The sequence below is a fragment of the Molossus molossus genome, unplaced genomic scaffold (assembly GCF_014108415.1).
Source record: "Molossus molossus isolate mMolMol1 unplaced genomic scaffold, mMolMol1.p scaffold_m16_p_7, whole genome shotgun sequence".
Lineage (NCBI taxonomy): Eukaryota > Metazoa > Chordata > Mammalia > Chiroptera > Molossidae > Molossus > Molossus molossus.
Genome location: NW_023425401.1, coordinates 111,871,150 through 111,897,530, shown reverse-complemented (window position 1 = coordinate 111,897,530; position 26,381 = coordinate 111,871,150). Strand labels below are relative to the sequence as shown.

The following is a 26,381-nucleotide window of genomic DNA, read 5'->3' as shown; positions in this document are numbered from 1 at the left end:
GACAAGCTACAAGGCTACTGGATTTTTAAGGTTCTGCCGTACTGGAGCATGTAATCTGAACGCTCCGAAGTGGAGAAATCCGACTAATACTTCTCCTATTTTACAGGTTCATATGTAATAAGTACAGGCAGTGTCAGCATGTCATGTGTACGAGCCTTAGTTTTTAACTTAGGAGAGTTTTATCAAAGTCACAGAATATTCGTGGGGACACTTATGTGTATAAGTCTGACGTATGTTTGTAAGATGCCAGAAAGTTCCTAAGTCTTAGTGGCTGAGAACATGATTGCTTCCTGGGAATGTGTGAGGGACCTGCTCTTTTTCCGAATATTAGATGTGCTCACGGTAGCTTTCACTCCCTATCTGTCGCAAAGGTGATAAATTAGCATGAGTTAAGTCTGAAGCGTTCACCTTTATTTATTCTGGTTAATGAACTTAACTTTTTGCATTTAATTGTTTGGACTTTGGGAAATAAAAACGCTGTGTGCGGATGATTTTCCTATTAGGTAGGAGAAAATCATCAACTCTCAGTTTCTTTGTGTTAAGTGTTTCTTGCAAAAGTAGATCAGCCACGCGCAGCTTAAGGACACGTGCGGAAGAGCGCGACGTCGGTCGATGTCGGGTGTGCGAAGTCGTGGGGTGTCCCCACTCACACCCCCGGGTCACCGGCCTGTGCGCCCTCCCTGGGACCCGGCGCGAGATGGCTGCACGCGGAGGAAGGTCCAGGAGACACGAGCCTGTGAGGCTGCAGGGCTTCGCGTGGCCTCTGGTCCGCAGCACTCTTACTTAAATGTCGGGGAGCACCCCTAAAACAACAGGAGCACAGTGAGTACCTGAAGCGGCACTGCAGTCGTTCAGTGTCCCCTGCCGCCCAGCGCCGCACACTGTGCCATCCTGCGGCGGGGCGGGGCGGGGGCGTGGGGCGCTCGGGACGGGGGCGCGTCACCGGTGTCCAGCTGCTGCCTTGGCGGCGTTGTCTTCGCTCTGGACTTCCAGGGAGGAGTCCAGTTCCTAGTTTCCACCGCAGAAAGGGGTCCGCGATCGGAAAGGTGAGCTCTGGACGTGGGTATGTTTGCAGATCACAGCAACGGAAGCCCCTTTGTGCTGAATGACAGTGGATCGTGTCAAATTGAGAAAAGAACCCCGGCCCCGATGAAGAGTGCAGCGGACGGGAAGCCTCCAGGGGGTCGGTTCGCAGCGTCCCCGAAGCCCCCCCGCCTGGCCACTCGGGTCTCACTGAGGCTGGAGCCTGAGCCGTGCACCGCGGGAGCGGGACCTGCGTGGGCGCGGCGAGGGGCCTGGCGGTCCAGCCCCGCCCAGCTCTGCCGCCCTCTGCCCTGTGGCGCAGGGGCGCGGAGAATCTTAAGTCCCACAAGGGGGTTGAGTTAAACATAGGACATTTAAGGGTCCCTGTGTGCCTTCAAGAAAATAGAATATGCAGAAGAGTAGGAATAGAAAATCATGGAGAACCTTTCTGCGTTCACACTGTTCATCGTGCGGGGTGCTTCTTGGCAGTTTACTCTCCCCGCCTGTGTTTGCTCATTGTTTCGATGCGTGTTTGATGCCGTGTGTGCAGGTTTCTGCGGCACAGGCTTTTCTGGTGTAATTAGTGATAACACTTCTCTAGGGAAAGGGTTGGGAGCTGAAGGGTTGGGCAACGTGTTCTTGGTCGGGTCTCCTCGCTGGCCGGTGGAGGTACCGACAGCTTGGGGGACCCCATTTCTCTGTGTTCTTCTCCAGACCCATGAATTAGGGGTGCGTCCTGTTTCATGCAGCAGGAAACAACCACAGAGTTGAAATCCCTTTCCAGGTGCTCAGAGCAGCTGGGTGCGCACCAGGCCAGACAGACATAGAAACATAGCAGTTAGAATATAGAAACATAGCGACAGCAGTGTAGAAACGTAGCAATAGGATAGAAACGTAGCAATAGGAATGTAGAAACATAGCGACAGCAGTGTAGAAACGTAGCAATAGGGATGTAGAAACATAGCGATAGCAGTGTAGAAACGTAGCAATAGGAATATAGAAACATAGCGACAGCAGTGTAGAAACGTAGCAATAGGAATATAGAAACATAGCGACAGCAGCGTAGAAACGTAGCAATAAGAATATAGAAACATAGCGACAGCAGCGTAGAAACGTAGCAATAGGAATGTAGAAACATAGCGACAGCAGTGTAGAAACGTAGCAATAGGAATATAGAAACATAGCGACAGCAGTGTAGAAACGTAGCAATAGGAATATAGAAACATAGCGACAGCAGTGTAGAAACGTAGCAATAGGAATGTAGAAACATAGCGACAGCAGTGTAGAAACGTAGCAATAGGAATATAGAAACATAGCGATAGCAGTGTAGAAACGTACCACTAGGAATGTAGAAACAGCAATAGGAATATAGAAACATAGCGACAGCAGTGTAGAAACGTAGCAGTAGGAATATAGAAACATAGCGACAGCAGTATAGAAACGTAGCAGTAGGAATATAGAAACATAGCGACAGCAGTGTAGAAACAGCAATAGGAATGTAGAAACATAGCGACAGCAGTGTAGAAACGTAGCGATAGCAATATAGAAACAGCAAGAGGAAACTGAAAGAGAAACACCTAGAGGAAAAAGTGACAGGCAAACTGAGCAGGCATCGGTGATATCATGCTCCGGAAGGAAGGGGTGTTAAGAAATGTATTTAAAAAATTAATGGCAGGAAAATGTCAAGATTAGGTGGACGCTCTAAACCCGCTGATCCCAGAAGCTCAGCCAGCCCCATGGGCGAGAGTCCTGTGTACGAGAAACCACGGGCACCTGAAGCTGCTCAGCCCGGGCGATAGGGAGAGAAGCTCAGCCGCACTCAGGAAAAGACGAGTAAGAGCAGAGGAGCAGGGGTAGCACGCAGTGGATTTCTTGCGGGAAGAAAACGCAGCCAGATGACAAAGACGTGCCGTCCTAAATCCAGCGGGAACATTTCCCCAAGACAAAGGCGAAATAAAGACCGTGTCAGAAACAAAAGGCAGAGGTCCATCTCCAGCAGACTGCGCCTCGAGGAGCAAGTCCTGTCGGCGGCAGCGGAGGGAGGAGAGGGGAGCCCGGTTTCCCTGCACCGGCGGCGCCCTTTGGGGATAGACAGAGACGGTTTCCTTTGCTGTAGGTCCTCGTAAAAGGAGATTGGCTGTTTAAAGAAAAAACAGCGACCCTGTGAGTTTCGTAACACGCGTGAGAGAAGCATGTGACCGCGGGGGAACGGAAGGGGAGCACGCGGTGTGGGTGCTCGTGCTGCCCACGGAGGGGCCCGTGGAAAGCACCCTGTGATGGCTCAGGTGTGACGACCCGGCGGCCCTCAGCGAGGAGGCGTGGCCCGCGAGCAAGTAGCGGAAGCCAAGTGAACCGCAGCAAAGCGTGAACGCGGCCGAGCGCAGGAAAGGGTGCGGGAAGACAGAGCAGTGATGGAGAGAAAGCCCAGCAAGGTGACAGACTTACCCCCGAGCACATCGGTGAGCACCAGTGGTCCGGACGCCCCAGTGAGGAGCCAGAGGGTCCCGTTGAGCGCGGAGACACAGCGCACGCTGCCCAGGAGCTCGTGCCAGCCAGAAGGACGGTGCTCGGTGCACAGCAGCAGGAGGAAGAGACGCACTGTGCTGACTCCAGCAGAGAGGCCAGAGCGGCCCGGTACTGTCAGACTCGGGCACGGCCAGAGGTGCTTCACCTCGATGAAGGGCTCCCCCATCACGGGAACATGATGAGGACCATCTGCCGGCCTAATGCATACCTTGGACACGGGAGCGGAAACTTACAGAAGTGGAAGGACTGATAGTCAGAATCACAAGTGTATTCAGAGGGATCTGTGTCCCCGTTTCAATAATTGCTAGAACACATAGAAGAGAGAAGACGACGGATCCGGAAGGGCTGAGTGACACTCTCGGGCAATGTGGCCTCATTCGCGTGTGTTAGGACACCTGCCCAGCGACCGCGGGACACACCTTCTTCTCGGGGCCTGCCCAGGGCCTGTGGACGTCTCCTCACTTTCAGAAGGACTCAGGTCCCCCGAGATGCGCTCTCCGATAATGACACTTGAATGGGGACCTGTGACCGAGGCCTATCTGGGAAACCCCTCGAGCCCTCGGAAACCGAGCACTGCGTTTCACCGTGAGGCCGAAGAGGAGGCGAAAGGGAAGTACTTTGAACTGAACGAAAATGGGAAAAAATCATTTCAAAATGTTCGTATCACTAAAATGCGTGTTTTAGAAAATAAAAAAGGGCTTGAGTTGGTTCCCACAGTTTCCTCCTTAAGAAACTAGAAAGAGCCCTGGCCGGTTTGGCTCAGCGGTTGGAGCGTCGGCCTGCGGACCAGAGAGTCCCGGGTTCGGTTCCCGCTAGGGGCACGTACCAAAAAAAGAAACTAGAAAGAAAATGTCTGGTCGGTGTGGCTCAGTGGTTGAGCGTCGACCCTGCACCAAGAAGTCGCTGGTTCGATTCCCAGTCAGGGCACATGCCCAGGTTGTGTGCCTGATCCCCAGTGGGGGCGTGCAGGAGGCGGCCAGTCGGTGTTCTCTCTCATCAATGTTTCTCTCTCCCTCTCTCTAAAATCAATAAAGGAAAAAAAAAAAAGAAACTAGAAAAAGGAGAGCCAGTCGATCCCGGAGTGAGAAGACGGGAAGTCACAGGTGACAGGAGACATTGTGAGACAGGAAACAAAAACAACCGTGAGAAGGTCACATAATGGACAAGCAGCAAGAAGATGCCACGGTCAGTGTCGGGAAGGGTGGTGATATCGCCGCACCCGAGAGCGTCAGAAGGACGGTCGGTGGGCATCATGAGCATCGTTGTCCCAGTAAATCCAACCATTTAGAGGGGGGGAAACTCCCCGAACGGCAGGAATTCCCCAGCCCCCTCAGACATTGTGGAAATGCCACACACATCCCCCTAAATGACACTCGAGGCCGAGAGGTGCACCATCAGTTCTACTCAACATCGAAGGAAGAAACGGTATCAATTCCACAGACTTCTTCAGAGAATCGAAAATGGGGGGCACGTCCCAACTCCGTGAGGCCGGTGCCATCCTGATGCCAGAGCCCGACCCCACAGGGGTACCGGCCGGGCCCTCCGGGGCGGTGTTGCTCGCCTTCCAAGCGAAGTTCCAGTGGATCAAGCATGGCAGTGTGTAAGAAGGACAATAGACCGTGTGACTTTTGGGAAAAAAAAACGACAAATGATCTGTCATAGTCACCTGCTAAAAAGACACAGGAGGAGGGCTGGGGAGCGTGAGGGGAGGGCAGTGATGACGCAACGGGAGGAGGAAGCGGGTGGGCGTGTTCATTGCCTGGATTATGGTGACCCTGCCACGGGGGTGCCTGCGTCAAAACCCATGCGATGCTGCACTTGGCGTGGTCTGTGTCAGTTGTGACTTGGTAGCTTAGTTAACGCTGTCTGTGTCGTGGTCTCCTCCCTTTTGCCCTGACGGCCAACGGTCAGTGCTGAGTCTGCTTCTTGGGTTTGGCCCGTGAGCGTCCACTGAGGGTTTCCTTGTTAACGTCTGGTGACTGAGAAGGTCGTGTTTGTTCCTGCGGCGCGGACTGGCCTCCGGCCCTGCAGCCCGCGCTGCAGAAGCTTCGTGGGGCTCAGCTCGAGGGGTCTGACTCAGTCTGCGGGCACCCGCAGAGCAGACCAGAAGCGCCGGGAGTCAGGGCCCTGGTCTGGAGCACGGCGTCCTGTCGGGACGACAGCCTTGCTGTGTCCCAGCTGTGGGGCCAGAGTCGGTTTCTGTAAACTGGAGGGCCGCCTGGTCACGAAGGGTCCGGGTGGTGTCCTGACGCATCTGGACTGTGCCTGGGACATCAGGGGCGTCAGTGGTGCATGATGGTTTTCCTTCCTTTTCTGAAGTGTTGTGAAATGTGTCTTTGGAATAAAACTATCTTGTGGACATCACCACACTAACTTTCATCTTTTCCACACACATGACTTCAAACTGCGGCCTCTGTTCTTTATCCAGACGGAGCAGCACACAGCAGAACCAGGGTTCTCCAGCTCGAAAGCACGGTGATGTGCCGTGTAGTGGCTCGGACACACGGATTCTGGTCGCACCTGCCGTCGGGAACTAACCTGCTTGGAAGCCTCACGGAGGGAAGATGCCGTTGAGCCAAGTTGAGGCCAGAGACCGGGCACTGAAGTCTGTGAGCCTGACGGGCAGGCACCGCTTTGGTGCGGCCCACAGACCTGAGCACAGGTGTGTTGATGGCGCCTGTACCCAGCACCCCCCGGGGACCCGCCAAGTTCGGTACAGGAGCTAATCCTCGTGTGTGGCTGCCCCCTGTGGATGTGGCCGTCACCAAAGCAGAGTCACTAGGTGCTTTTCTGTGTGACAGGTGTGCTGATGGCCCTGCGTGTTTTCACTCACGTCTCAGTCCTGCCGTGCAGGAGGGAAGCCGGGGCTCAGCCGCATGGAGCGCAGACGGGCTGGACCCCGGGCCTCCGAGACGCTGGGTGGTGCCATCAGCACCCAGGAGCCCCTCCGGTCAACACAGTGAAGCGACGCACTGTAATCACAGCCCCTTCGGACAGAGAAGAGAGTCAAGATGTTGAAGGTCTGGAGAGACGAAAAGTACTTCAGGACAATTTTTATTTTAAAAAGTTCCAATGACAGTTTTTCCACGGAAAGATGTAAGATGTTTTCTAGAAGAGCTTGTAAAACCACCTTTCCTGCTGAGACAAGTGTGTTGTCCGTGTCACTGAATCTGCCTACATTTTGGAAAAAGAAACTGCACGTTGACTCTGTTCATCCCGTCGCCCTGCCTGCCGGAGGAGGTCGGTTTTTCCACGCCGTTCCGGACGGGCAGTGGCCGCCTGAGACGTGCGTCGATTGGTGAGCGCCATGTCGGTTCCCGAGCGCCCGGTGCGCGTCCGGGTGCCTGGAGCTGAGCGCGGAGGCTTGCGTTCTGCTCGCTCGCTGGCTGCTGCGTCGCCACAGCAGGGACCGCCCGCACCTGGGAGACCGCCGGGAGAGAACGCACCTGCCCGCTGCCCAAGCACTGAGTTCTAATCATGCCGCCGTTTTATGTCTGACTCTGGATCGTATCAGTTTTATAAAGATCATAGCCAACAATTTGAAAATCAGTTTTCAATGTCAGTGTTTTACCATTAAAACGTCGGCACTGTCAGGCCAAGTGCTGTCTCAAGGACACACCCGAAGTTCTCTTTCTAAATCTACTCTTAGTTGCTTTTCACTGGGGTTTTCTCCCAGGGCAGAGTATGCGCGAGAGGGAGAGGCTGTGTGAGTCGCCCACCCTCTCCCCTTCTCTCTCCCCCTTGGAGGTGCTCACTGAACGTCTGGGACGTGGCACTTTTTAAAACTGCCGCGAGTTAGCGCTGCCCAGGCCCCCGCGTGACCCGCCCGTGCTGCTGTCGTGTTGGGCGGCCCCGTGACGAGCAGATGAGGTTGCTTCATATCTTAAATCACTAGAAAAGTGCTTGGCATATAAGGGCTCAATAAATGCTAATTATTACTTTCAGGGTTTTTATGAGGCTTAAATTAAATGAGATTACGCATGTAAAATGTTTAGTGGAGTACCCAGCATTTACCGAGTGCTCCCTGAACGCTGGTGACTCTCGTTTACATCTTCAGGGGCCAATGTGTCTCAAGCGTCTGTGTCCTTGGGTCTCTGCAGACGTCACCTCTTCCGTGAATTTATTTCGGGGCACGAGGAAGAATCCATTCCTAAGTTGGCCAACAGAGCACTCCTTTCTGACTCCTACGGGGAGGTCATTTGTTAGCCACTGTCTGGGAGTTTGCGCTCATGCTGAAGCCTGTCTCTGTGCCCGCAGGTCTGTGGAACCTCGCCTCGCTCTTCTCCAACCTCTGCCTGTTCGTCCTGATGCCCTTCGCCTTCTTCTTCCTGGAGTCAGAAGGCTTCGCTGGCCTGAAGAAGGTGAGTGGCCACGTCGGAGCCACGTCCGCTGCACGGAGATCCCTCCCTTCACGCGGAGCCCAAGGGACGGGCTTCGGCAGCCGTTTGCCTGGAATGTGACGAGTGTAACTGATAACAGCGTCTTGTTAAAATCATCATTAGCGTTAACGGTGACCTCAGTACGATCGCCCGTGGAGTGACTGTGCCGGTCCACAGGGACCAGGTTGTCTCTGACCTTTGGAGGCTCCCGTGGGCTGTGCCAACTTGGGGGAGCACCCTGTGTGGACGGGGCGCCTGGCTGGCTCCTGCCCTCTGGTTTCAAGCGTGGCACGGGATTCTGAACTCAAGTCTGCCTGGATGTGAGTTAGTCACAGCGGTGTTTCAGGGTGGGGCATTTCACAGCATCCGGCATGCTCCCTCAGACAGACCCCGGGCGACTGCCGTGGGCGAGCTGGCGGGGGGCCCACAGGGGCCTCGCGAGAGCATCTCCGTCAGTCAGACTTTCCGGTGGGTGGTCACGTCCCCTGTCCTGCAAAGGGAAGGGAACGGGATTTTTGTTTACAGTTTGTGGAGCTCTTTGCTATACACGTTTGGGGTATAATGCAAAGATTGAGGTAGCTAGTACTTTTGGGGCGACTTTTATTTTTTTAAATTTTTTTATCCTCACCTGAGGACATTTTTTTTTTTTTTTTTTTTGCATTTATCTTGAGAGAAAGAGGAGGGAGGGAGGGAGAGAGAGAGGAACATCGATGTGAAAGCGACACATCAAGTGGTTGCCACCCACACAACCCCAACCAGGGCCAGAGACAAACTACAACCGAGGTACGTGCCCTTAGTGGGAACCGAACCCGGGCCTCTCTGGTCTGCAGGCCGGTGCTCCAACCGCTGAGCCAAACCAGCCAGGGCGACTTTAATTTTTTATTGACTTTCGAGAGAGAAGAAGGGAGAGAGAGAGAGAGAGAGAGAGAGAGAGAGAGAGAGAAACTGTGATGTCGAGAGAGACATCGATCGGTTGTATAAACTCAGACCAGGAATCAAACCCGCGACCTTCTGGTGCGCGGGATGACAGGCCAACCAAGCAGGGCTTGGGTGACTTTCACAGTTGACAAAGTGAGGGTCCGTGTCAGTTTGTTCACAGACACAGCACGCCTCCTAATGCCCAGTTCTGCTCACACTGTGACACGTGAAGTGAGCTGTCTGTGTCTTGTTGAACTGGGACGTCACGCAAGTAAGTCTGGCCTGGACGTGGTGACCTCTGTGTACTTTCTCTGTGGGTTCTTCGGAGTGGGGCTGCGTGGCGAGCATGCGATGGCCGTGCACCCTGGGGGGCCCGGGAAGGGGCACCGAGGGTGGCGTTAGGGTGAGGTGTCCGTGGCCTCGCCTCTCTGGGTTCCGCTCTCAGTCCACACTTCAGTCTGCAGCTCACGCTCGGAGTTGGCCTCGTGTTCAGGAAATGCTCCGAGCTCTGGATGGCAGTCAAGCCCAGTGTTGAGAAAACTGGCTTTTATACCTGGGAAATTTTTTTTTTTTGATGACGATTTATCTAAACTATCTGAGCCATCTATGTGATGGGAAAAATGGCATTGTTTCAGTTTATTTATTAATTTTTCCCCCCTTTATTGATTTTAGAGAGAGAGGAAGGGAGAGGGAGAGAGATAGAAACATCGATGAGAGAGAACATCGACTGGCCGCCTCCTACTTGCTTCCACTGGGGATTTGGCCCACAACCGGGGCATGTGCCCTGACCAGGAATTGTTTGGTGACCTCTTGGTGCAGGGTCGACGCTCAGCCACTGAGCACACCAGCCAGGTGACATAGTTCCAGTTTACAAGCTCTTTGCTGATACTTTCTTGGAGGAATGATAGGAACTGTTGTTGCTAAAAGGGATTTTGTTCAGATCCCTTTTACAGGAGAACTCTGAGGTCCAACGATATTAACTGTCATCACTGGCCATGAACCACACGTGCAGCTGCAGGCTGCACAAACCAGGGTTCCTCTGAGCTCCCAGTGTCCGTGTTGGCGCGTCAGCACCGTGCAGAGCGCAGTGAGGGCCGCAGGTGGGAGGTGGCCGGGGATGAGTGGGGCGAGGGCCGTGGCGGCCGCCTCCGGGGCGACGCTGAGCTCGGCGTGAGGACGGGCGGGGCGGCCTCCTGGACCCCGCAGGGATGCCAGACGGGCATGCCAACCACAGCGCTCTGGAGGGGCCAGGGAGAGTGAACAGGGAGGAGAAAGGAGGTCGTCGGCGACATTGAGAAACCGATTCTGTAGGATGTAGGGGCCTTTGATGGACGGTCATTCACTTGACAGAGTCTTACTACGCATGTGCTGAGTCCTTACTGGGACCACACTACTACAGGAGCTTGCGGGGGGCAGAAAGGAAAGGAGGCTCCTGCCAGGAGGTTGTCAGAGGAAGAAATCAGGCAGGAGAGCAGCCCCAGGGGAGAAGGACTGGGGTGCAGGTCGCCATGGAGGCCCCGAGGGCCCCAGTGCAGGTCCTGGTTCCCTGGGCGGTGGCATCGCGACCCCTGCTCTGGAGCTGGGACGTGACGGCCTGCAGGCCTTGCCAAGTGGGTTCCAGGCTCCAGCAGGGGCGTGGGTCCCGCTGCGCCGCGGGAATGGCCGGTGCGGAGAAGGGCGCGCGGTCCAGGCCGCCGGGTGGTTTGGATTTTATGCAGAGATGGCAGGGGGCGCGCACAGGATTTCTGAAAAGGAATCTTGCATCTTCTGTTTTATTTAAAGACGTTTGGAAATCAATGCACACGTGTCCCTGAGGGATGGTGAGGTGTCCTGTGTGCAGGCGCCGCCCTGTGTATGCCTGTCGCCGCCCGGCCCTGTCATCCAGCCCCCCGCACGGCACGTGTTGCTGCGACTGTGCGGTCTTTGGCGTCCCTGTGAATAGGCGGAATGTTCTCTTCCGGTCTCTGCCTCGTGTGCATCCGCCTACGTGCGGAAAACCACTCGGAAGTCTCGTGTCCATTCTTCTCACACTTGGTCCCATAGTGAGGCTGCCCGGGATGGTTACCACTGACCTGACGCGCAGGTGTGGAATGGACGGGGCTGCAGAAGCCAAATGAAGGAGCCTGGTCCTTGGTGCTGGTAGGCGGAGGGGGCTGCGGGCTGGACGACGTGCGGGGGGATGTGCGTGCGGGGGCTGCGGGCTGGATATCGTGCGGGGAGGATGTGTGTGCGGGGGCTGCGGGCTGGATATCATGCGGGGAGGATGTGCGTGCCGGGGGCTGCGGGCTGGATGTCATGCATGCGGGGGGGGGGGATGTGTGTGCGGGGGCTGCGGGCTGGGGGCTGGATGTCATGCATGCGGGGGGGGGGATGTACGTGCCGGGGCTGCGGGCTGGACGACATGCGTGGAGGATGTGCGTGCTGGGGGCTGCGGGCTGGGCGTCGTGCGGGGTGGATGTGCGTGCGGGGGAAGGGCCGCGGAGGGAGAGCCAGCGTGCGAGCAGAGCCGGACTGCGCGGCCTCAGGTTTCTGCCATCGGGGTGTAGGATGACGTCCCCTCGCTCATTATTTAGAGGGTCGGACTAGAGGGGGTTCGTGGAGGGCAGAGCCCACAGCCAAGACCCAGCTGGTCAGTGTTAGGGGCTGTAGCCCCTACCCGAGGGTTGGGCGCGTCTGACTGCGAGTCCCCCGCAGGGCAGCTCGTGTGGGGTCGCCCGAAAGCCGCCGAGCAGCCAGCTCCGGAGTCTCCCCAGCTCTGGCGGTTCTGAGACGCGGAGCAGGATCCCGTTTTGAAATGGCCGAGGAGGCTGCGGCAGCGGCCTGGAGACCAGGTGCGCGGGCCGCGCGGGGAATGACCGCAGAGCTGAGTCCAGGCGGCCACCGCGTGCTCTTTCAAAGCCTCCGCCTCTCCAGTTTCACCTCAGTCGCACGAAGTTGTGATCCCAGCCCGGCCCCGACCACGCGCACCGCCGGCTGGGACGCACCGCGCGGGCGGCAGGTGCGGGCAGTCGGGCCCCTCGCTCCCCGCTCGCCGGTTCCGCCCAGCTGGCCGGCAGTACCTGCTGCCCCGCGTCCCCTTGACGCTCTGCTCTGGCGACGTGTGAGCCGGAGGCTCCCAGCGAGACCGAAGCGGGTTGGAAAACACCCGTCATGGGCAGACCCAGCGCGCGATTGGAGTGATGACCGGTTGTAATCCGGCCGAGTTAACGTCGCCCGTGTCCCCGGCCACCCTCCTGGTGCCCCTTCCCTGCGTCTGTCTGGCGGAGTCCCCGCGCGCACAGGGCCCCACCGTCCTCCCATCGATCCCCCTGGGCGGCCGACGTTAAAACGGCCCCATGCTACGGTGCCGAGATGCGGAAATTGGACACTCGCCACGGGCGATGCAGGGCTCGGGTTGGAATCAGACCGAGCAGAATCCTCGACTTCGTTTTTAATTAAACCACTGTGTTAATTCAAACAGGACATTTTAGGCCTGGGGGCTGACCATGGCCTTTCAAGGGCCTCAAGTAGCCTTTCTTCCCGTGCTGGGTCTGGCGTATGTTTCTATTTTAGGAGCCATCTCCTCGCGGGAACTGGTTTCGATAAAGCGGTTCTTTCAGCGCGAAGGTAACTTTCATCTCGGGACTGACTCCTGTTAGAAGTGGAATGTTCATCAATTTCAGATGATTCCCCGCCACCTCCCTGCACCGCACCGCGCCGGGCTTCCTGTGTCTGAGCTGACCCCGCACCTGCGCGTCTCAGCGCCCACACAAGGCTGGTCTGTGGTGTTTGCCTGTTTGGGGGGGCTCTTTCTCCGCAGTTTTTGTCTGGGTCGCTCAGGCAGACAGTGTGAGGGTGCGTTTCCCGGCTGCCCTGCAGGCAGCTGTGGGGCTTCTCTGCCCACTGCGCCTCCGCCGGGCCTCTGGGTTACCTGGGCGGCGTCCCGAGGGCTTTGCCCATCCACAAGGAGCCCCGAAGGTCGGCTCCTGTCCAGCGTTTGAGTGGGAATGAGGAAGGTGTTGGTCCCACAATGTGTTTTCACATCTCACTTCGAATTAAAATGTTACGCGGAAAAAAATTCAACAACCGCATGAAAGTGAAAAAAAAAAAAAATCTCCTCCGTGACAGATGAACTCAGAGCCAAAGCTGTTTCTGGGAGTGACTTTGCACGGTGCCTCACCTTGGTGCCCACCTCCGACGGCAAGTCATGGCATAAAACTTAACATAAGTGACGGCAACATCCTGACCAATTACCAGGCCGGGCAGACATCCCCCCGCGTCCAGAGCAGGGCGCGCGGTCTGCGGGATTAAGAGGTTAACTCCTGTAACTTCAAACGGAGTGCTTGATAATAAAAGCAAAAAGTACAGAATTTGGGGTAACTTCCTTCCTTAATTAATTAGGCTGACCAGGTGGGGTGAGGAGCTGGGTGCCGGTGCAGGAAGGTCTATAAAGCCAAGCACCATGACAGCCCCGCGCACGAGGACCAGAGGTCGCTTTAATATGTCTCTACCCTGTGTCACAGTTTGAAATTGTCCTGGTTTATGTCCCTTTTGGCAAACTTACATAAAAGTGACCTTGTACTGTATTTTATGGCCAGACGACTTTCCCCCCCAGTGGCTAATTTGTATCAGATCTCCGTCTTCAAGAGACGCAGAAACGAGGAGGAAGTCCAGCGCGGTCTCGGGGGGCTTTCATTGCGTGCTTTCATTATTTTTGCTCGTTTTTGCCACTGATCATCCATAAATTGTTGGAAATGAGTGGTTAAGGAAGCGCTGGTTAGTGTTTGTGGCACAGAGCATATTTGGTTTGGCCTCTGCTGGCGAGAGGAAGTCCGCGCAGAAAGGAAACCCCTGCGGGGCGCCTTCCAGGGGAACTCCCCCGGGGTCGTGTTTTGATCTTGGTGTTTATGACAGAAAATGGAGTCATATCTCACTAAGTATTGTTATGTGTTAATTTGATTTTCCCAACACCTTCGAGGGAAAAAAATCATCCAGCAGTGTATCAGCGGAGTTCCTCCGCCCTCCCCCGGCCGGGGCTGGTCTCCCTGCGCAGAGAAATGACTGAGCGAGAACGAGCATTTTCGAAATGTTCGGTTCCGGGCGGCGGGGTTGTCCTCGGGCCCCTGTTGGAATCGTGACCCCGCTGTGGAAGGCGAGGTGGTGAGGACGAGCGGGCGTCTCCGACGGGGCCTGGTGCGGAGCAGCCCAGAGGGAGACAGGAAGTGTGTCCGGGGAGGGGGTGCTGGTTTCACAGAAAGTGTTTGAGCTGGGAGAGACTTCCGTCCAGCCGTCATTCCCTTCATGGGGTGACGCTGGCTTTGTCACCCTCCTTGGACCGGCTGTGCCCCTCACAGCGCCCAGGCCCTGCGCCGGACGACGGTCTGACGCTGTGGGTGGACTCCGGGCACCTTTGCCCTCTGCGCGTGTGAAAGCGGAGCCTCCTCTAAGGCTGGGCGCTCTTCCTTCAGGAAGGTGGGGGCACCTTGGAAGACCGGGACCAAAACCCACACTCTGGTCCCTGCGGACCTGGGACTTTAGGTGCGTCTCTTGGGGGGCACACCCGTGAAGTGGGCTGGCGTTTCTTACCGGGGCGTCAGGCCATGGAGGGGCAGTCCCCCCACCTGGTCTGCTTGCAAAGCACCCACCCCGCCAGAGGGGCGGCTGGGTCGCTGGGTGCTCAGGTGTGTCGGCTCAGGTGTGAGGCCGATGCGAACCACCAGGAAGATTTGCGTGGGATTACTTTTTATGGGAGCGAAACGATGTCAGAAACGGGAGTTGTAGACGGAGTCCGCGTCCTTGATTTGCCTTCGTCTTCTCCAGTAGGGGCTGTAAAAACAGGCATTATGTTTAATAGGTAACTAAACTTCAAACTTTATTTTATATGATGATTAAATCACTAACAAATGTCTCGGAGTCCAGGGCTCTTTGTTAAATGAGGAAAAGTTTTGGTAGGGAGGAAATAAAAAATCACCGGGTTTAGATTTTAAAGTAATTGTACTTTTCATTACACTGGCCCCGCTCCTTCCAAGTTCCGTGGAGCAGTTTAATGAAATCGTCATTGTTAACTAGAGTCTCTTTTCTAGAACTCTCTTGGGGGATGGAAAGCTGTCCTCCCTTGGCTCGAAAGAACTTCATTTGGAAGTCAAATCCAGACTTGGCCCGCGATGATGACCTGCACCCCAGGCCCGCAGGACGGGCTCACCCGGGAGGCTGCCGCTGGACCCTAAAGGCTCGTGGCCACTTGTCCATAAGCTCATGTGTCCAGCGCGTCACAGTGTTCGTCTTCTGACCTCTATGAAGTGCTTGCTGACCCGCAGCTGAAGCCCGGCCGGCCCGGTTCAGTTCGGCCACGTGCACCAGCTCCCCAGTTGCTCGTCCCCCCGCCAGTTCACTGACCCTGTACTGGATACAGTAGTCACTGGGTTACTTGTTAATTGGGGGCCTTTTTGGACCTGTTTCCCAGATCTGGGGGTTTTGTGGTCCCTGCTTGAGGGAGCTCTGGTCTCGTTGACAAGAACCGGTCCGTCTTCTCTCGGCTTCTGCTCCGGCCCCGAGTGGCCGTCACGTTGCTCCTGGAAGCGCCCGTCCAGGCGAGTGTCAGGGCCCGTTCCCGGGACTCCAAGGTGCGTTCTGCCCGCGCCCTGGCCGCCCAGCGGCGTCTGCACCCCGGGACCCTCTGCGTTGCGCTGCCCGTCCGGCGGGGCCCACCTGGAGCACTCTGCCCGGATGCTGGTGTGCCCGTGTGTCTTGACTCCTGTCAGTGTTTCATTAACAGTTTAATGTTAATTGAAACAAGTTTAGGGAAAACCAATTAACCCCACACTGTATTTCATATCATTCCGAGTTACCTGTCGACATCTGTGCTTGGACCCCTGTGTGATTGTAATCAGTGTTACGTGTGTTTTATGCCCTCACTTTAATAATTCATTCTAGGCACATAAATCTTCCGGCGCAGGAGAATGCTCCAAGGCTTGGGAAGGAGCCGGGGGAGGCTGGGTGCTCCGCCGGGGGTCCTGGGCTGTGCAGCGGAGCCCGGCAGCTCGGGCTGATGTTCCGCTGACCCGGCCGGTTCACGTGTCCTCGGGGCGCGAGCAGCTTGCGGGGGACCCAGAGCCCTGCGGACGAGCTCCGCCTACTGGAGAAGTGACTGACCCCGCGTGTCCGCGAGCTGCCCCGGGCACTTCACTCTGTGGCCCCCTTGGGTCTTGTGCAGCTGTGCGTGTCTTAGCACAATGATTTCAGCATTTCTGGTTGTCTGAGTGCATCTGCATCTTTCTGCTTCTCCTCTGACGTGGTCTCAGTGAGAGCGGACACCACGTGGCGGTGCTGCCGGAGAAGGTGAGCCCCGGAACGGCCGGGTGCGGAGCCTGGTGTTTGAGCACAGCTCAGTACTCACCCGTGCCCAGCGGGGCGGGTGCCACGGAGACACCTCACGCCGAACCAGGTCCACTGTCCCGAGAGGCGGGAGCTGGTGAGCAGAACAAGCAGGACAAAGCTCTTAAACATAAGGATGAGCGGGACTGTGGGGATGGCCAGACGTCCGGGAAGAGGCAGCGCCGAGGGGGACCAGGTGTAGTGGGCTCAGAGTCAGTCGGTCGGCCCACGCGGGATTCGGGGTTGACATCCGGCCGGCAGGAGGAGTCAGGACGCGCTCAGCCTCCATATCGCCAGACATGGAGGTTCTGCCCCTCCTGGGGAGGACAGGTGCAGACAGTGTCCAGGGCTCTGCACCAGACCTTCCGGGAGGGACGCCCCCAGTCTCGTGGATGAGCCCGGAGGCTTGGAGACGAGCTGTGTTTTAGGGGCCCCTGTCGCCTCGATACTGAAAGCAGAGACGCTGAGACAGGAGCCCCGTGGGCTGTGCTTCAGGTGTGCAGGTCGGCTTAACGCCAGAAAACCCGGGAATCTGTATTAGGAGAGTGAAGACGGGTGAGCAGCTTGGAAGAGGCACAGGGCCCCTCCGTGACGTGGGCCACCAGTCCCGGTCGAGAAATAAGGGCAGAGCTTGGGGGTGTTCCCTCAGCTGGCGGGGGTGCCACCCCAAGCCACAGGGGCTGTGGCACCCCACTGGAAAACTTGAGAGTATTCACTCGAAGTGGGAGGCCAGCTCACATGTTTGTATTTCTGATAACAAATGCCGCTGCAGCGGGCTTCTCACCAGTACGTCAGAGAAGAGACGGAACAAGAGGACGAGTTAGTGATTATTAACGGGTGATATTGCCAATCGACAAATCCCATAGAACGTAAAGATAAATTGTTGATTCGAATAAGAAAACATAGCAGGTGGGTGCAGGATTAATATAGAAAATCAATATATAACAGCAACATCCAATTAAAAATACCTTTTATAGTAGCCTGAGGGGTGTTAAAATAAGCCCCACACATGCCGGGGAAGCCTTTATGGAAACACTCTGTGGAAACCAGAGTCTTACTGGAGGACGTGAAAGGAGACCTAAGTACGTGGGTGGGTGGTTCCGTGTTTATGGATTTCTTTATATGGTGAAAATATCAGTTCTGCAATGATTTCTTTAGAGTCAGAGCAGTTCTAATAAACGTTTCAAGAGGTTACTCACGGAAGGGACGGGCAGAGAGTCGGGACCTCCGGGAGGAGCGGAGGGCGCAGGGCCCGAGCAGTCGTGGGGAACGGGACAGGCGAGGGGACTCACCGTGGTGAGAACGGCGCCAAGGACGTTCCCCAGAGGCGTGCGTGTGGCCGGCGAGCACACGAAAGACCTCGACGTCACCGCTCATCAGGAGACGCAAACCAAAACCACGAGACTCTTCTTTGCGTTATTAGAATGGCTGCTAGCAAACCAGACAGACAAAGTCCTACAACAACCGAAATAATAGATACTGGTGAGGATGTAGAGAAATCAGAAGCCTTTTTTTTAAATCCTCACCCGAGGATATTTTTCCATTTATCTTCAGGTAGAGTGAGAGGGAGGGGGAGAGAGAAACATAGGTGTGAGAGACACAGTGACTGGTTGCCCCAGGACTGGGGACCAAATTGAACCCATGACTCTTTCTTTGGTCATTAGGCTGATGCTCTAACCGCTGAGCCAAACCTGCCAGGGCCAGAACTCTTTTTAATTTTTTTTTTTTTTTTAATCCTCACCCGAGGACATTTTTCCATTTTTTTTTGTACAGATAGAGTGGGAGGGAGAGAGAGAGAGAGAGAGAGGAAAACATCGATGTGGAAGGGACACATCGAGTGGCTGCCACCCGCACGACCAACCAGGGCCGGGGACAAACTGCAACCGAGGTACATGCCCTTAGCGGGAACTGAACCGGGGTCTCTCCGGACCGCAGGTGGACTCTCTAACCGCTGAGCCAAACCTGCCAGGGCCAGAACTCTTTTTAAAAACATTTATTTATTTGCCCAGGCAGTGTTACTCAGTGGTTGAGCGTTGACCCTGCACCAAGAGTTTGCCAGTTCGATTCCCAGTCAGGACACATGCCCAGGTTGTGGGCCCGATCCCCAGTGGGGGGCGTGCAGGAGGCGGCCAGTCAGTGTTTTCTCTCATCCATGTTTCTATCTCTCTCTCCCTCTTCCTTCCTTTTACTCTAAAATCAGTGAAAAAAACAAAATTTATTTATTTATCTATTGACTTGAGAGAGAAAGAGAGAAATGTCGATTAATGTTCCACTTATTCATGCGTTGTTTGGTTTCTTCTTATATGTGCCCCGACCGGGGATCACATGTGCAACCTTGATGTATCTGGACGACACTCTAATCAACTGTGCCACCTGGCCAGGGCCGAGAAGTTGGAACCTGTGTGCACCATTGTTAGGGGCGTGCGCACCGTTGTTGGGGGCATGTGCACCGTTGTTGGGGGCATGCGCACCGTTGGTGGGCGCGTGCCGGAAAGGATGGAAAGCACGGACCCACAGGTGTTCTCACCCCATTTTCATGGAGCCTGATTCACAGCAGCCGGAAGGCGGGAGCAGCCCAGGCGTCCGTTGCTGTGTTGTGAACAAACCGGCCAGCAGTGTGGCCGCAGGTGCCGTGGGATCCGATCCGGCCCAGTAGGAAGGACCGCGTAGCGCCTGCCCCAGCACTGCTAGTCTCGAGCGCATTACAGCGAGTGAAGCAGGCCAGACAGGAAGACGGGCGCTGGATGACTCCACTCCCACGAGGTCCCTGGACACAGAGTCCTGGTGGGGGCGGGTGTCTGACGGGCGCACTTTCAGTTTGGGCAGTGAGAGGTTCTGGAGGTGATGGTGACGGTGCCCAGCTCTGTGGGTGTGCTGAACGCCCCAGACCGTGCACGCACACCTGGATGGAACGGTAGGAAACGCATGTAAATGATGAACACAGCAGTTCCAACTGGTGGTTGCCTGCGGGCAGGCTGGTGCGCAGGTCGAGGTCGAGTGATGTTCCTTTAAGTTGGCCCGTGTGTCCTCAGGTGTTTTACAGACATAGAAGGCTAACCAGTGTGCTTTCATTATTTAAAAGTACAAAGAAAAAAAGGTGATTTATTTCCTGGTGATGGGCTCACACTACCCAAACAGGCTGGCAGGTAAAACCAAAATGCCAATTTACTGGTCTTCAGTGGAAAACTATAGAATACTCATATATGCGTGCACACCTCCCCAACCCAAATAGCTGTTACTGAGCATGGGAGGGAGTGTGGCGGGGGATGGGCCCAGCACAGGCTTGGAGCGCTGGGTGTGGAGTGAGGGAAGAGGGCCCCAAGGTGTCTGTGTGTGTGTGTATTTGTGTCTGTGTGTGTGCATGTGCGTGCATGTGTCTCTTGTGTGCATATGTTTACGTCTGTGCATGTGCATGCATGTTCTCTCTGTGTGTGTATGTGCACATGTCTGTGTGTGTGTGTACACGCACACTCTGGTATTTTGCAAGTCCCAGTGCTTTGTGTGCACATGCCCTCTTTGCACATGAGCAGTATGACTCTGTGACTTGCCGTGTCGCCTTGCCTTGTTGTCTGCTCTGCACCCGGAGACCTTGTGCACTTGTCTGGCGCAGGATGATGAGTGCTGACCCGTGACCCCTCCTGTGTGCGCGGCCAGTGGTGAGGTGGTGGCGCCACATTCTGCTGCATGCAGAGTGCCCGTCGGACTGAGCCTGCGACTCCAGGGCAATCTCACGGTGACGGGAACTTCATGTTCTCGCAGAAGCAGCCTTTGTGCGTGTTGTTTGGTTCCTTCCCTAAAATGGTAGGTTTGTCTTAAGGGTGTTTCAAGCCTTCCCCGTCCTCCCTGTGTGCAGGTCAGTTTGTCTTTTGTGACCTGTCTGCCGTGGGGGGCGGGGGGACGCTCAGGCTCCCAGCTGGCAGGCCCGCGTGCAAAGTGGGTTCGGCTGCCACTGAACAGGGTGTCCGGGCAGGCTGGTCGCCTTTTGCGGTGTGAGTGTCCTTATTTCTAATAAAACGTACATTTCGATGGACCGTGAAGATTCGGGGACGTAGGGAGCAGCTCACAGGCTCCCCACATCAGTCCCGTGTCCCCTGTCAGAACGGAAGGAGGGGAAGACCCCTCTGGTGGCTGGCACGGCATCTCGCGATGCTGGGTGCTGAGAGGGATTTTCTTCCACTTTCAGGCACGTCGCAGGTTTCTGAGAATCCCAGGTCTCTGCCGTCAGCCTTTCCTCCCGTGTCGGAAACGTGCCGATTGCGGGCTGGCCGCCCGGAGGCCTTCTGTTTGCTGATCGCACGAGGAGCTCCTGCCCTGCCTTTGGCCGGTGCTGGCGTCTTCACTCGGCCCAGAGCGCTCGAGCGCCTCTTGGTTTTAATTTTTGTGTCTTGTACGGACCACATCAAGTGCGTGTGTATTTGTTAGCTGCGGAAGACGGCGACATGAACGAGCATTGCACCCCACAGTCTGCGGAGCTCTCTGCTCGGACCCGGGACCCCACTGCGCGCCGGCTCGTGCGGCCCCGCTGAGAGCAGGGGGGGGGACCTGCCGGAGGTGCTTGTGGGAGCTTCTGCTGCTTGAAGACAGCTGGTCCTCCTTTGTCCTCCTTCTCCCGGGCGCTTCGGTCCGTCTTCCCCGACCACCGCATGCGTGCTCGGTGCGGCCTGTGTGGCGTGCTGAGTAAGCCTCATCTTCATGTTACTAAGAGACCCTTTTTGTTAAGTGGAAACAATGGCTTGATATTTATTTTAAATGTCCTGTGAATGTGGAGACTTTTCCCAGGCTTCCCTGATGGGTGGAGACACAGTGTATGAAGTGGTGTTTACACACCTCCCGAAAGGTCAAGATGTCCAGGCAAAATCTTGTTTAAATGTCCATCACCATAGAAACATATCGGCGTCTCGTCAGGGCCTTTGTCGGGACATTGTACTTCTGCCCGGTCGACGTCCAGCGCGGAGCGGGTCAGTGCGGGCTGGACCGGCACAACAACCTCAAGAACCAGTTTTAACGATGTCAGTGTTTTTACCTTTGCCCCTTCAGCTCTCACTTAAATCTGAAGAGAAATGTACGCGTCTGCATGTACTTAGCCTTCGCCAGCTCATCAGCCTCATCCAAACAGTTAGTGCTGCGCTTGTTGCCATTTCCAAAGTCGCACTGGTCCGCAGCTAAGGTAGCTCGTTTCTCCCGAGAACGATACATTGTTTCGCTGGCAGAAAGGACTCTGTTTCGATGGTGCTTTTCACTGGCACAGCCGTGCTTGTTACACTGTGGTTCTAATAAAAGGGATGGAGTTTCATTACAGCGACCTAGATTTACGGTGGTTTGGGAGGGGTCAGGGAGGGCATCCACGCTGGGTAAAATCGCTAGGAAGTCCGTGGACGCCTAGAGACACGAGCCGCAGGGAGGCGTCCCCGGCCGCGCAGGGAGCGCAGCTGTGGCTTTGAACGCAGGTCCTCGCAGTCCTGCGACCTTACGTTCGGGGGACGCGGCTCACTCTTTAGAAGGACCTGGGAACCCTCCTTCCTGTCCGACGGTGCTCAGCCACTTTGTTATTGGCAGGATGTCTCAGTAAGTTGCTCTGACATCTGGCCGTCTTTTAGCTCAGCGCATGTCAGGAGGGAGTTGATGGGAACCTTCCCCTTGGGGCCGCCTCGCTCCCGGTTCTGACTCTTAATGGAAAAATGAGCAGGAGGCATATTTTTGCTTAGCTGCTGCCCTGCTGGTGATTAATGGCAGTGATAAAAGCCCTCACAATTGCTTTTCGTGACTTTGCGGACAGAATCACACACAAAAGTTTAAAAACCTCACACGCTGCACGCCACAGAGCCCGTGTTCTGTCGGCTTTGTGGTCTTTTTCTGATTCTGAGAAAGGAACTGATAACGGTCGATATGTTGGGTCCTTGAACGAACCCGCCGACGCCGAATTAACACTCGGAGTTTCTGGTGATTTGCGGTTTCCTCCGCCCCTTCCCTCTGTCCTGAAATTGGTGAAGGTAAAAATTTGCCAAATTACAGTTAATGAATGGTTTATATTTTTCTCTTCGTTTAGCTAACGCTCACACATGGGACACTTAATTGATGTCAAGTCGAGCTGACTGTGTCTCGTTTAATCACAAAGAGAGAATAGAGCGGACAAAAGGAAAGCGTAATTGTCAGAATTACAGTCAGAATTACAGTCTCTCCTCGCAGCACCCTGGTCTTCAGTATCTCACGAACGGCACAGCCACAGCCGAGACCGCGGGCGGCTCGCTGGGCAGCGGCCGCTGCAGACGTCGGTGCTGGTTTGCTCCCTTGAAACTCAGATCGGTGGCCGGAAACAGACAGGCTTCCTTCTGCGAATTATCTGCGGTCTTGCAAAAGGAACAGCAGTCACCGTGAAGTAGATTTCTGAAGCGTTCATATGATTGGCCTGTGGAGGGTCTTTTTGTTTCTTGTTAAATGTTTCTTATTTGACCGCGTCAGCATGTGACTATATATTCCAGACACCTCCTCTTGGTGTTATTCACGTTATAACAGAAAACGTTCCCCCTCGGATCATGTAGCTCGTTTCTCCTTAGCAGGTCTGTTGTTCACATATACTTTTTTTTAACACATACAAGATTTTTTTTTTGGGGGGGGGCTGAGTTTGTACATATCTGTGGACAGACATGTGGATATTTAACCCTACTATCACTTTCAGGCAGGGTTATCCGTAGGTTGATTTAAATATCAGATTTTCTCAAGGAGGGAATGTACTTTTTCTTTATATAAACACAAGGGCGTAGTTTTTGGATGTAGACTTCCTCCTTTTGACATGAGTTCTGCTTAAAATTCTGAGTGGAGCTGTAGCTTGTTAATGAGGTGATTGCTCTAACTGAAGTGTTTTCAGAGAATTTACATCAAGGTTGAAGGCAGAAAAAGGACCAGAAGGTGCTGAGAGCAGGTGTGGATGGTGGTTCGTGGGAAGCGGGCTCTTCTGTGGCTCTGACCAGCGTGGTCTGTCAGGCATGGTGACCGCACCCACCGGAGTGATTGAGACAGAGTTAAGCGCCGGTCCCCCCGGTTTGAGTGCTTGACACGGGGTCAGAGCAGCCGTGTTGGCCCCAGAGGCCCGTGCGTGGGGCTCCCCGCTGTCCAATCAGGAGCCGCTGGTTTTCTGGGCCCGGTGGTCGTGCGCCCTGAAACAGCAGGGGTCCCGCCTCGGAGACTTGCTGGCGGGAGTGGCGCTCACGAGGTGGGACGTTTTCGGAGCGTTGTTGCACCCATGCGTCTGCTTCCCGGTGTGAGGTGGGACCCGGAGGGACGCGATCGGTGTCGACAGGACCACAGTCACACCGAGGAGACCACTGGGCGGGCGTGTGGTGGCAGGAGGAGGAGATGTGGATGATCTGCGCTGAGATTGCTCAGTAGGAGCTGAAGGACTGGGTGTGTGCAGGGCGGCTGCGGCAGGAAGGGGGTGGCAGGCGTGTTCCCAGAGTGCCTTGCAAAACCCCGAGTGGACAGTTTGCTGTTTCCTGAGCACGTGCGCCTGAAGGGGGGCAGGAGAGGGGTGCATGGCGAGCGTGGTCTCAGCATCGAGTCAGAGGGCCTGAGAGGCCTCCGAGGGCGGAGGCAGGTGGGGTGCGGGAGGATGCAGCTCGGCTGCACGTGTGAGAGAGTGGGGTGAGGTTAGGATCACGGAGGGTGGAGAACATTTAAGCCACGGGGGAGTTGGGGGTCAGCCAGAGACCCGTGTAAGGGCCACGCTGGAATGGAGTCCGAGCATTTCTCACGACTTGCTGCGTCTCTCGATCAGCTGGACGTCAAGGAGGGAGCCGCGGTGCCCTCGCGGGCCTGGTGTTCGCCAGAGGGACGGGGAACACGAGGCGGTGCTGATGCTGGCTCGTCTGAGCAGCCCAGTGCGCCTGGGCTCCGCGAGGAAGCAAGGCCTGGAGGGTCGCTGGGCCCGGGGGCGGGACAGGGAGGCAGTGCGATGAGCTTGTCTGTCACTGTGACGATGGGGGTGGTGAGAGGACTTGTCCGCCAGGCGCTCATATCGTAGGAAGATGGGTTGTTTCCTACGGTCTGCTGGGCCGGCGACAGAAATGCGCGTGGGTGTCGGCCAGCGTCCGAAGGTGGTGTGAACTAGCTCAGGACACACGTGGCCCGTGAACTCCCGAGGCCGGGCCAGCCCGGCGTGGGCCCCACCCCGCCCTGCTGCTCTCTCCGCGCCGCCTTGCGCTGACGCATCCTGGGGTCGGGCTGGACCCCGATCCTCACCCGCCCAGCCCGCTGACCGCCTCACGTGGGCGCTGCCCAGAGCTGCGCGTGGTCGGCGGTGCAGCCAGGGCAGCAGCCCTCGCTGTCGGCTGCTGGAGCTCGCTGCCTGTCGGGTAAACAGAACGGGGTGTATCTGAAGGTCCTTCTGCGGGTGCGGCGTCCTGGAAGTTAATCCTTTTAGGAAAGAAATAGAAAATTAAAAATGAATTTGTCCTCATATTCCTCGGGTCACACATCCGCGCGGAAACTGGGAGATGCAGAGAAGCACGAAGCACCCCAGGAGCAGGCCCTCGTGGCTGTCGTCCCATGACGGGGTGCTCCTGGTTGGCCTTGCTGTGCCTACTGCTCCCCACCACCCGGACGCCCCTTCCTGCTTCACCCGGGGGCGGGGGCTGCCTCCAAGGGCCCGTGGGTCAGCGGGTGCTGGGGACCCTCCCTTCTCCTGCTGAGAGTGTTCGCGACCAGATCCCGGGGCCCTCGTGGCCCTCGCCCCCCCTGCGTGGGCCCTGGCGTGTTCTCCAGCACCTGTCCACTCCACCCCGTCACCCCGCCGTCCAGAGTGCAGAGGCTCTGGTGGTTACGGCCGCACCTGCGAGCTGACAGGCGGGCCCACCAGGTGCTGCCCGAGGCCAAGGACCTTCGACTCGGCACGGCAGCTGTGACCTCGCTCCTGGCAGTTCCCCGGACCTGCAGCCCCGGGGCACGCGGCCAGGGGGTGCTCCCACAGTGGGCCCGTCCCAGCCGAGGAGCCCCGAGCGTGGGGGCCGCGCTACTTAAAGTGGGCTGCGCACAGACCCCCGGTGCTCTGCAGGGGCGTCCCCTCTCGGGATGGGCGTGGAGACCTGCCCTGCTTCAGAGAGGCTCCGCCTCCACCTTCCAAGGCCTCGCGCTCCACAAACCCCCTCCAACAGACCCGTGGAACCTCACCCTCAGCACAGACACAAACTAGAGAAAAACGAACATCAATGCTAAGAAATACTTCTTTTTTTTTTTTTTTTAAATTTATCCTCACCCGAGGACATTTTTGTATTTATTTTGAGATAGAGCGGGAGGGACAGAGGGAGGAAGAGAGAGAGAGAAACATCGATGTGAGAGAGACACATCGGGTGGCTGCCACCCACACGACCCCAACTGGGGTCGAGGACAAACTGCAACCGAGGTCCATGCCCTTAGCGGGAACCGAACCCAGGACTCTCTGGTCTGCGGGCTGACACTCTAACCGCTGAGCCAAACTGGCCAGGGCAAGAAATACTTCTTAACAAAATATCAGAGGAAGTGTGTAAATCTTATGGAGATTAATTCCCTACATGTATCCTCATCATCTTCACAGTGACGCTATACCTATGGTCACGGTAGTGTTGTGTTTAATAGAATCATTATAACATGTGCTCAAAACCCTTGGTTCGGACAGTGGCCCTCGGGCTGCTTCCAGGGACCCGCTTGGCTCACAGCTGCCCACACTGTCACCAACGATGCATGTCCTCCTGCGGGAGCCTCACACTCCTTGGTGGTCAGCAGGGGGTGTGCGGACAGCACACAGCGGGCACCCACTTGCCCACCTGTCTCCTCTGTAGTCTTTCCACATGGTGTTCACGTGTGATAGAAGACGAATGAAGGGCCCGGCTGGTGTGGCTCAGTGGTTGAGCGTCAACCCTGCACCAAGAGGTCGCCGGTTCGATTCCCGGTCAGGGCACATGCCCAGGGTGTGGGCCCGATCCCCAGTGGGGGGCGTGCAGGAGGCGGCCAGTCGATGTTCCCTCTCATCCATGTTTCCATCTCTCTCTCTAAAATCAATAAAGGAAAAACAAACAAACAAACCAGAGGAAAGAGATCACGTTAACGGTGGTCGAGTTTGGTGCCCTGGACGGCCCGAGAGCTGGGAAGTCCAGGCCCCGAGGGGTCTGCGGCTGCTCACTCCATGTCTCTGGGGAACTGCTGCTGTCACAC

General features: G+C 56.1%; 1 protein-coding gene and 1 long non-coding RNA gene across 4 annotated transcripts in view; both read left to right on the top strand.

Annotated features, from left to right (window-relative positions):
* Positions 1-26,381, top strand: part of LMBR1 (limb development membrane protein 1) — a 97,705-nt gene that overhangs the window by 29,809 nt on the left and 41,515 nt on the right. For all 3 annotated transcript variants that reach the window (XM_036246175.1, XM_036246177.1, XM_036246176.1), the window contains exon 5: positions 7,807-7,910. In XM_036246175.1, the coding sequence (XP_036102068.1) occupies positions 7,807-7,910 (104 nt within the window). The remainder of the gene's footprint in view (positions 1-7,806; positions 7,911-26,381) is intronic.
* On the top strand, positions 3,840-5,153 carry LOC118619558. The gene is made up of 3 exons (XR_004957291.1): positions 3,840-4,205; positions 4,584-4,734; positions 4,990-5,153. It is a non-coding gene; the product is annotated as an uncharacterized LOC118619558 (long non-coding RNA).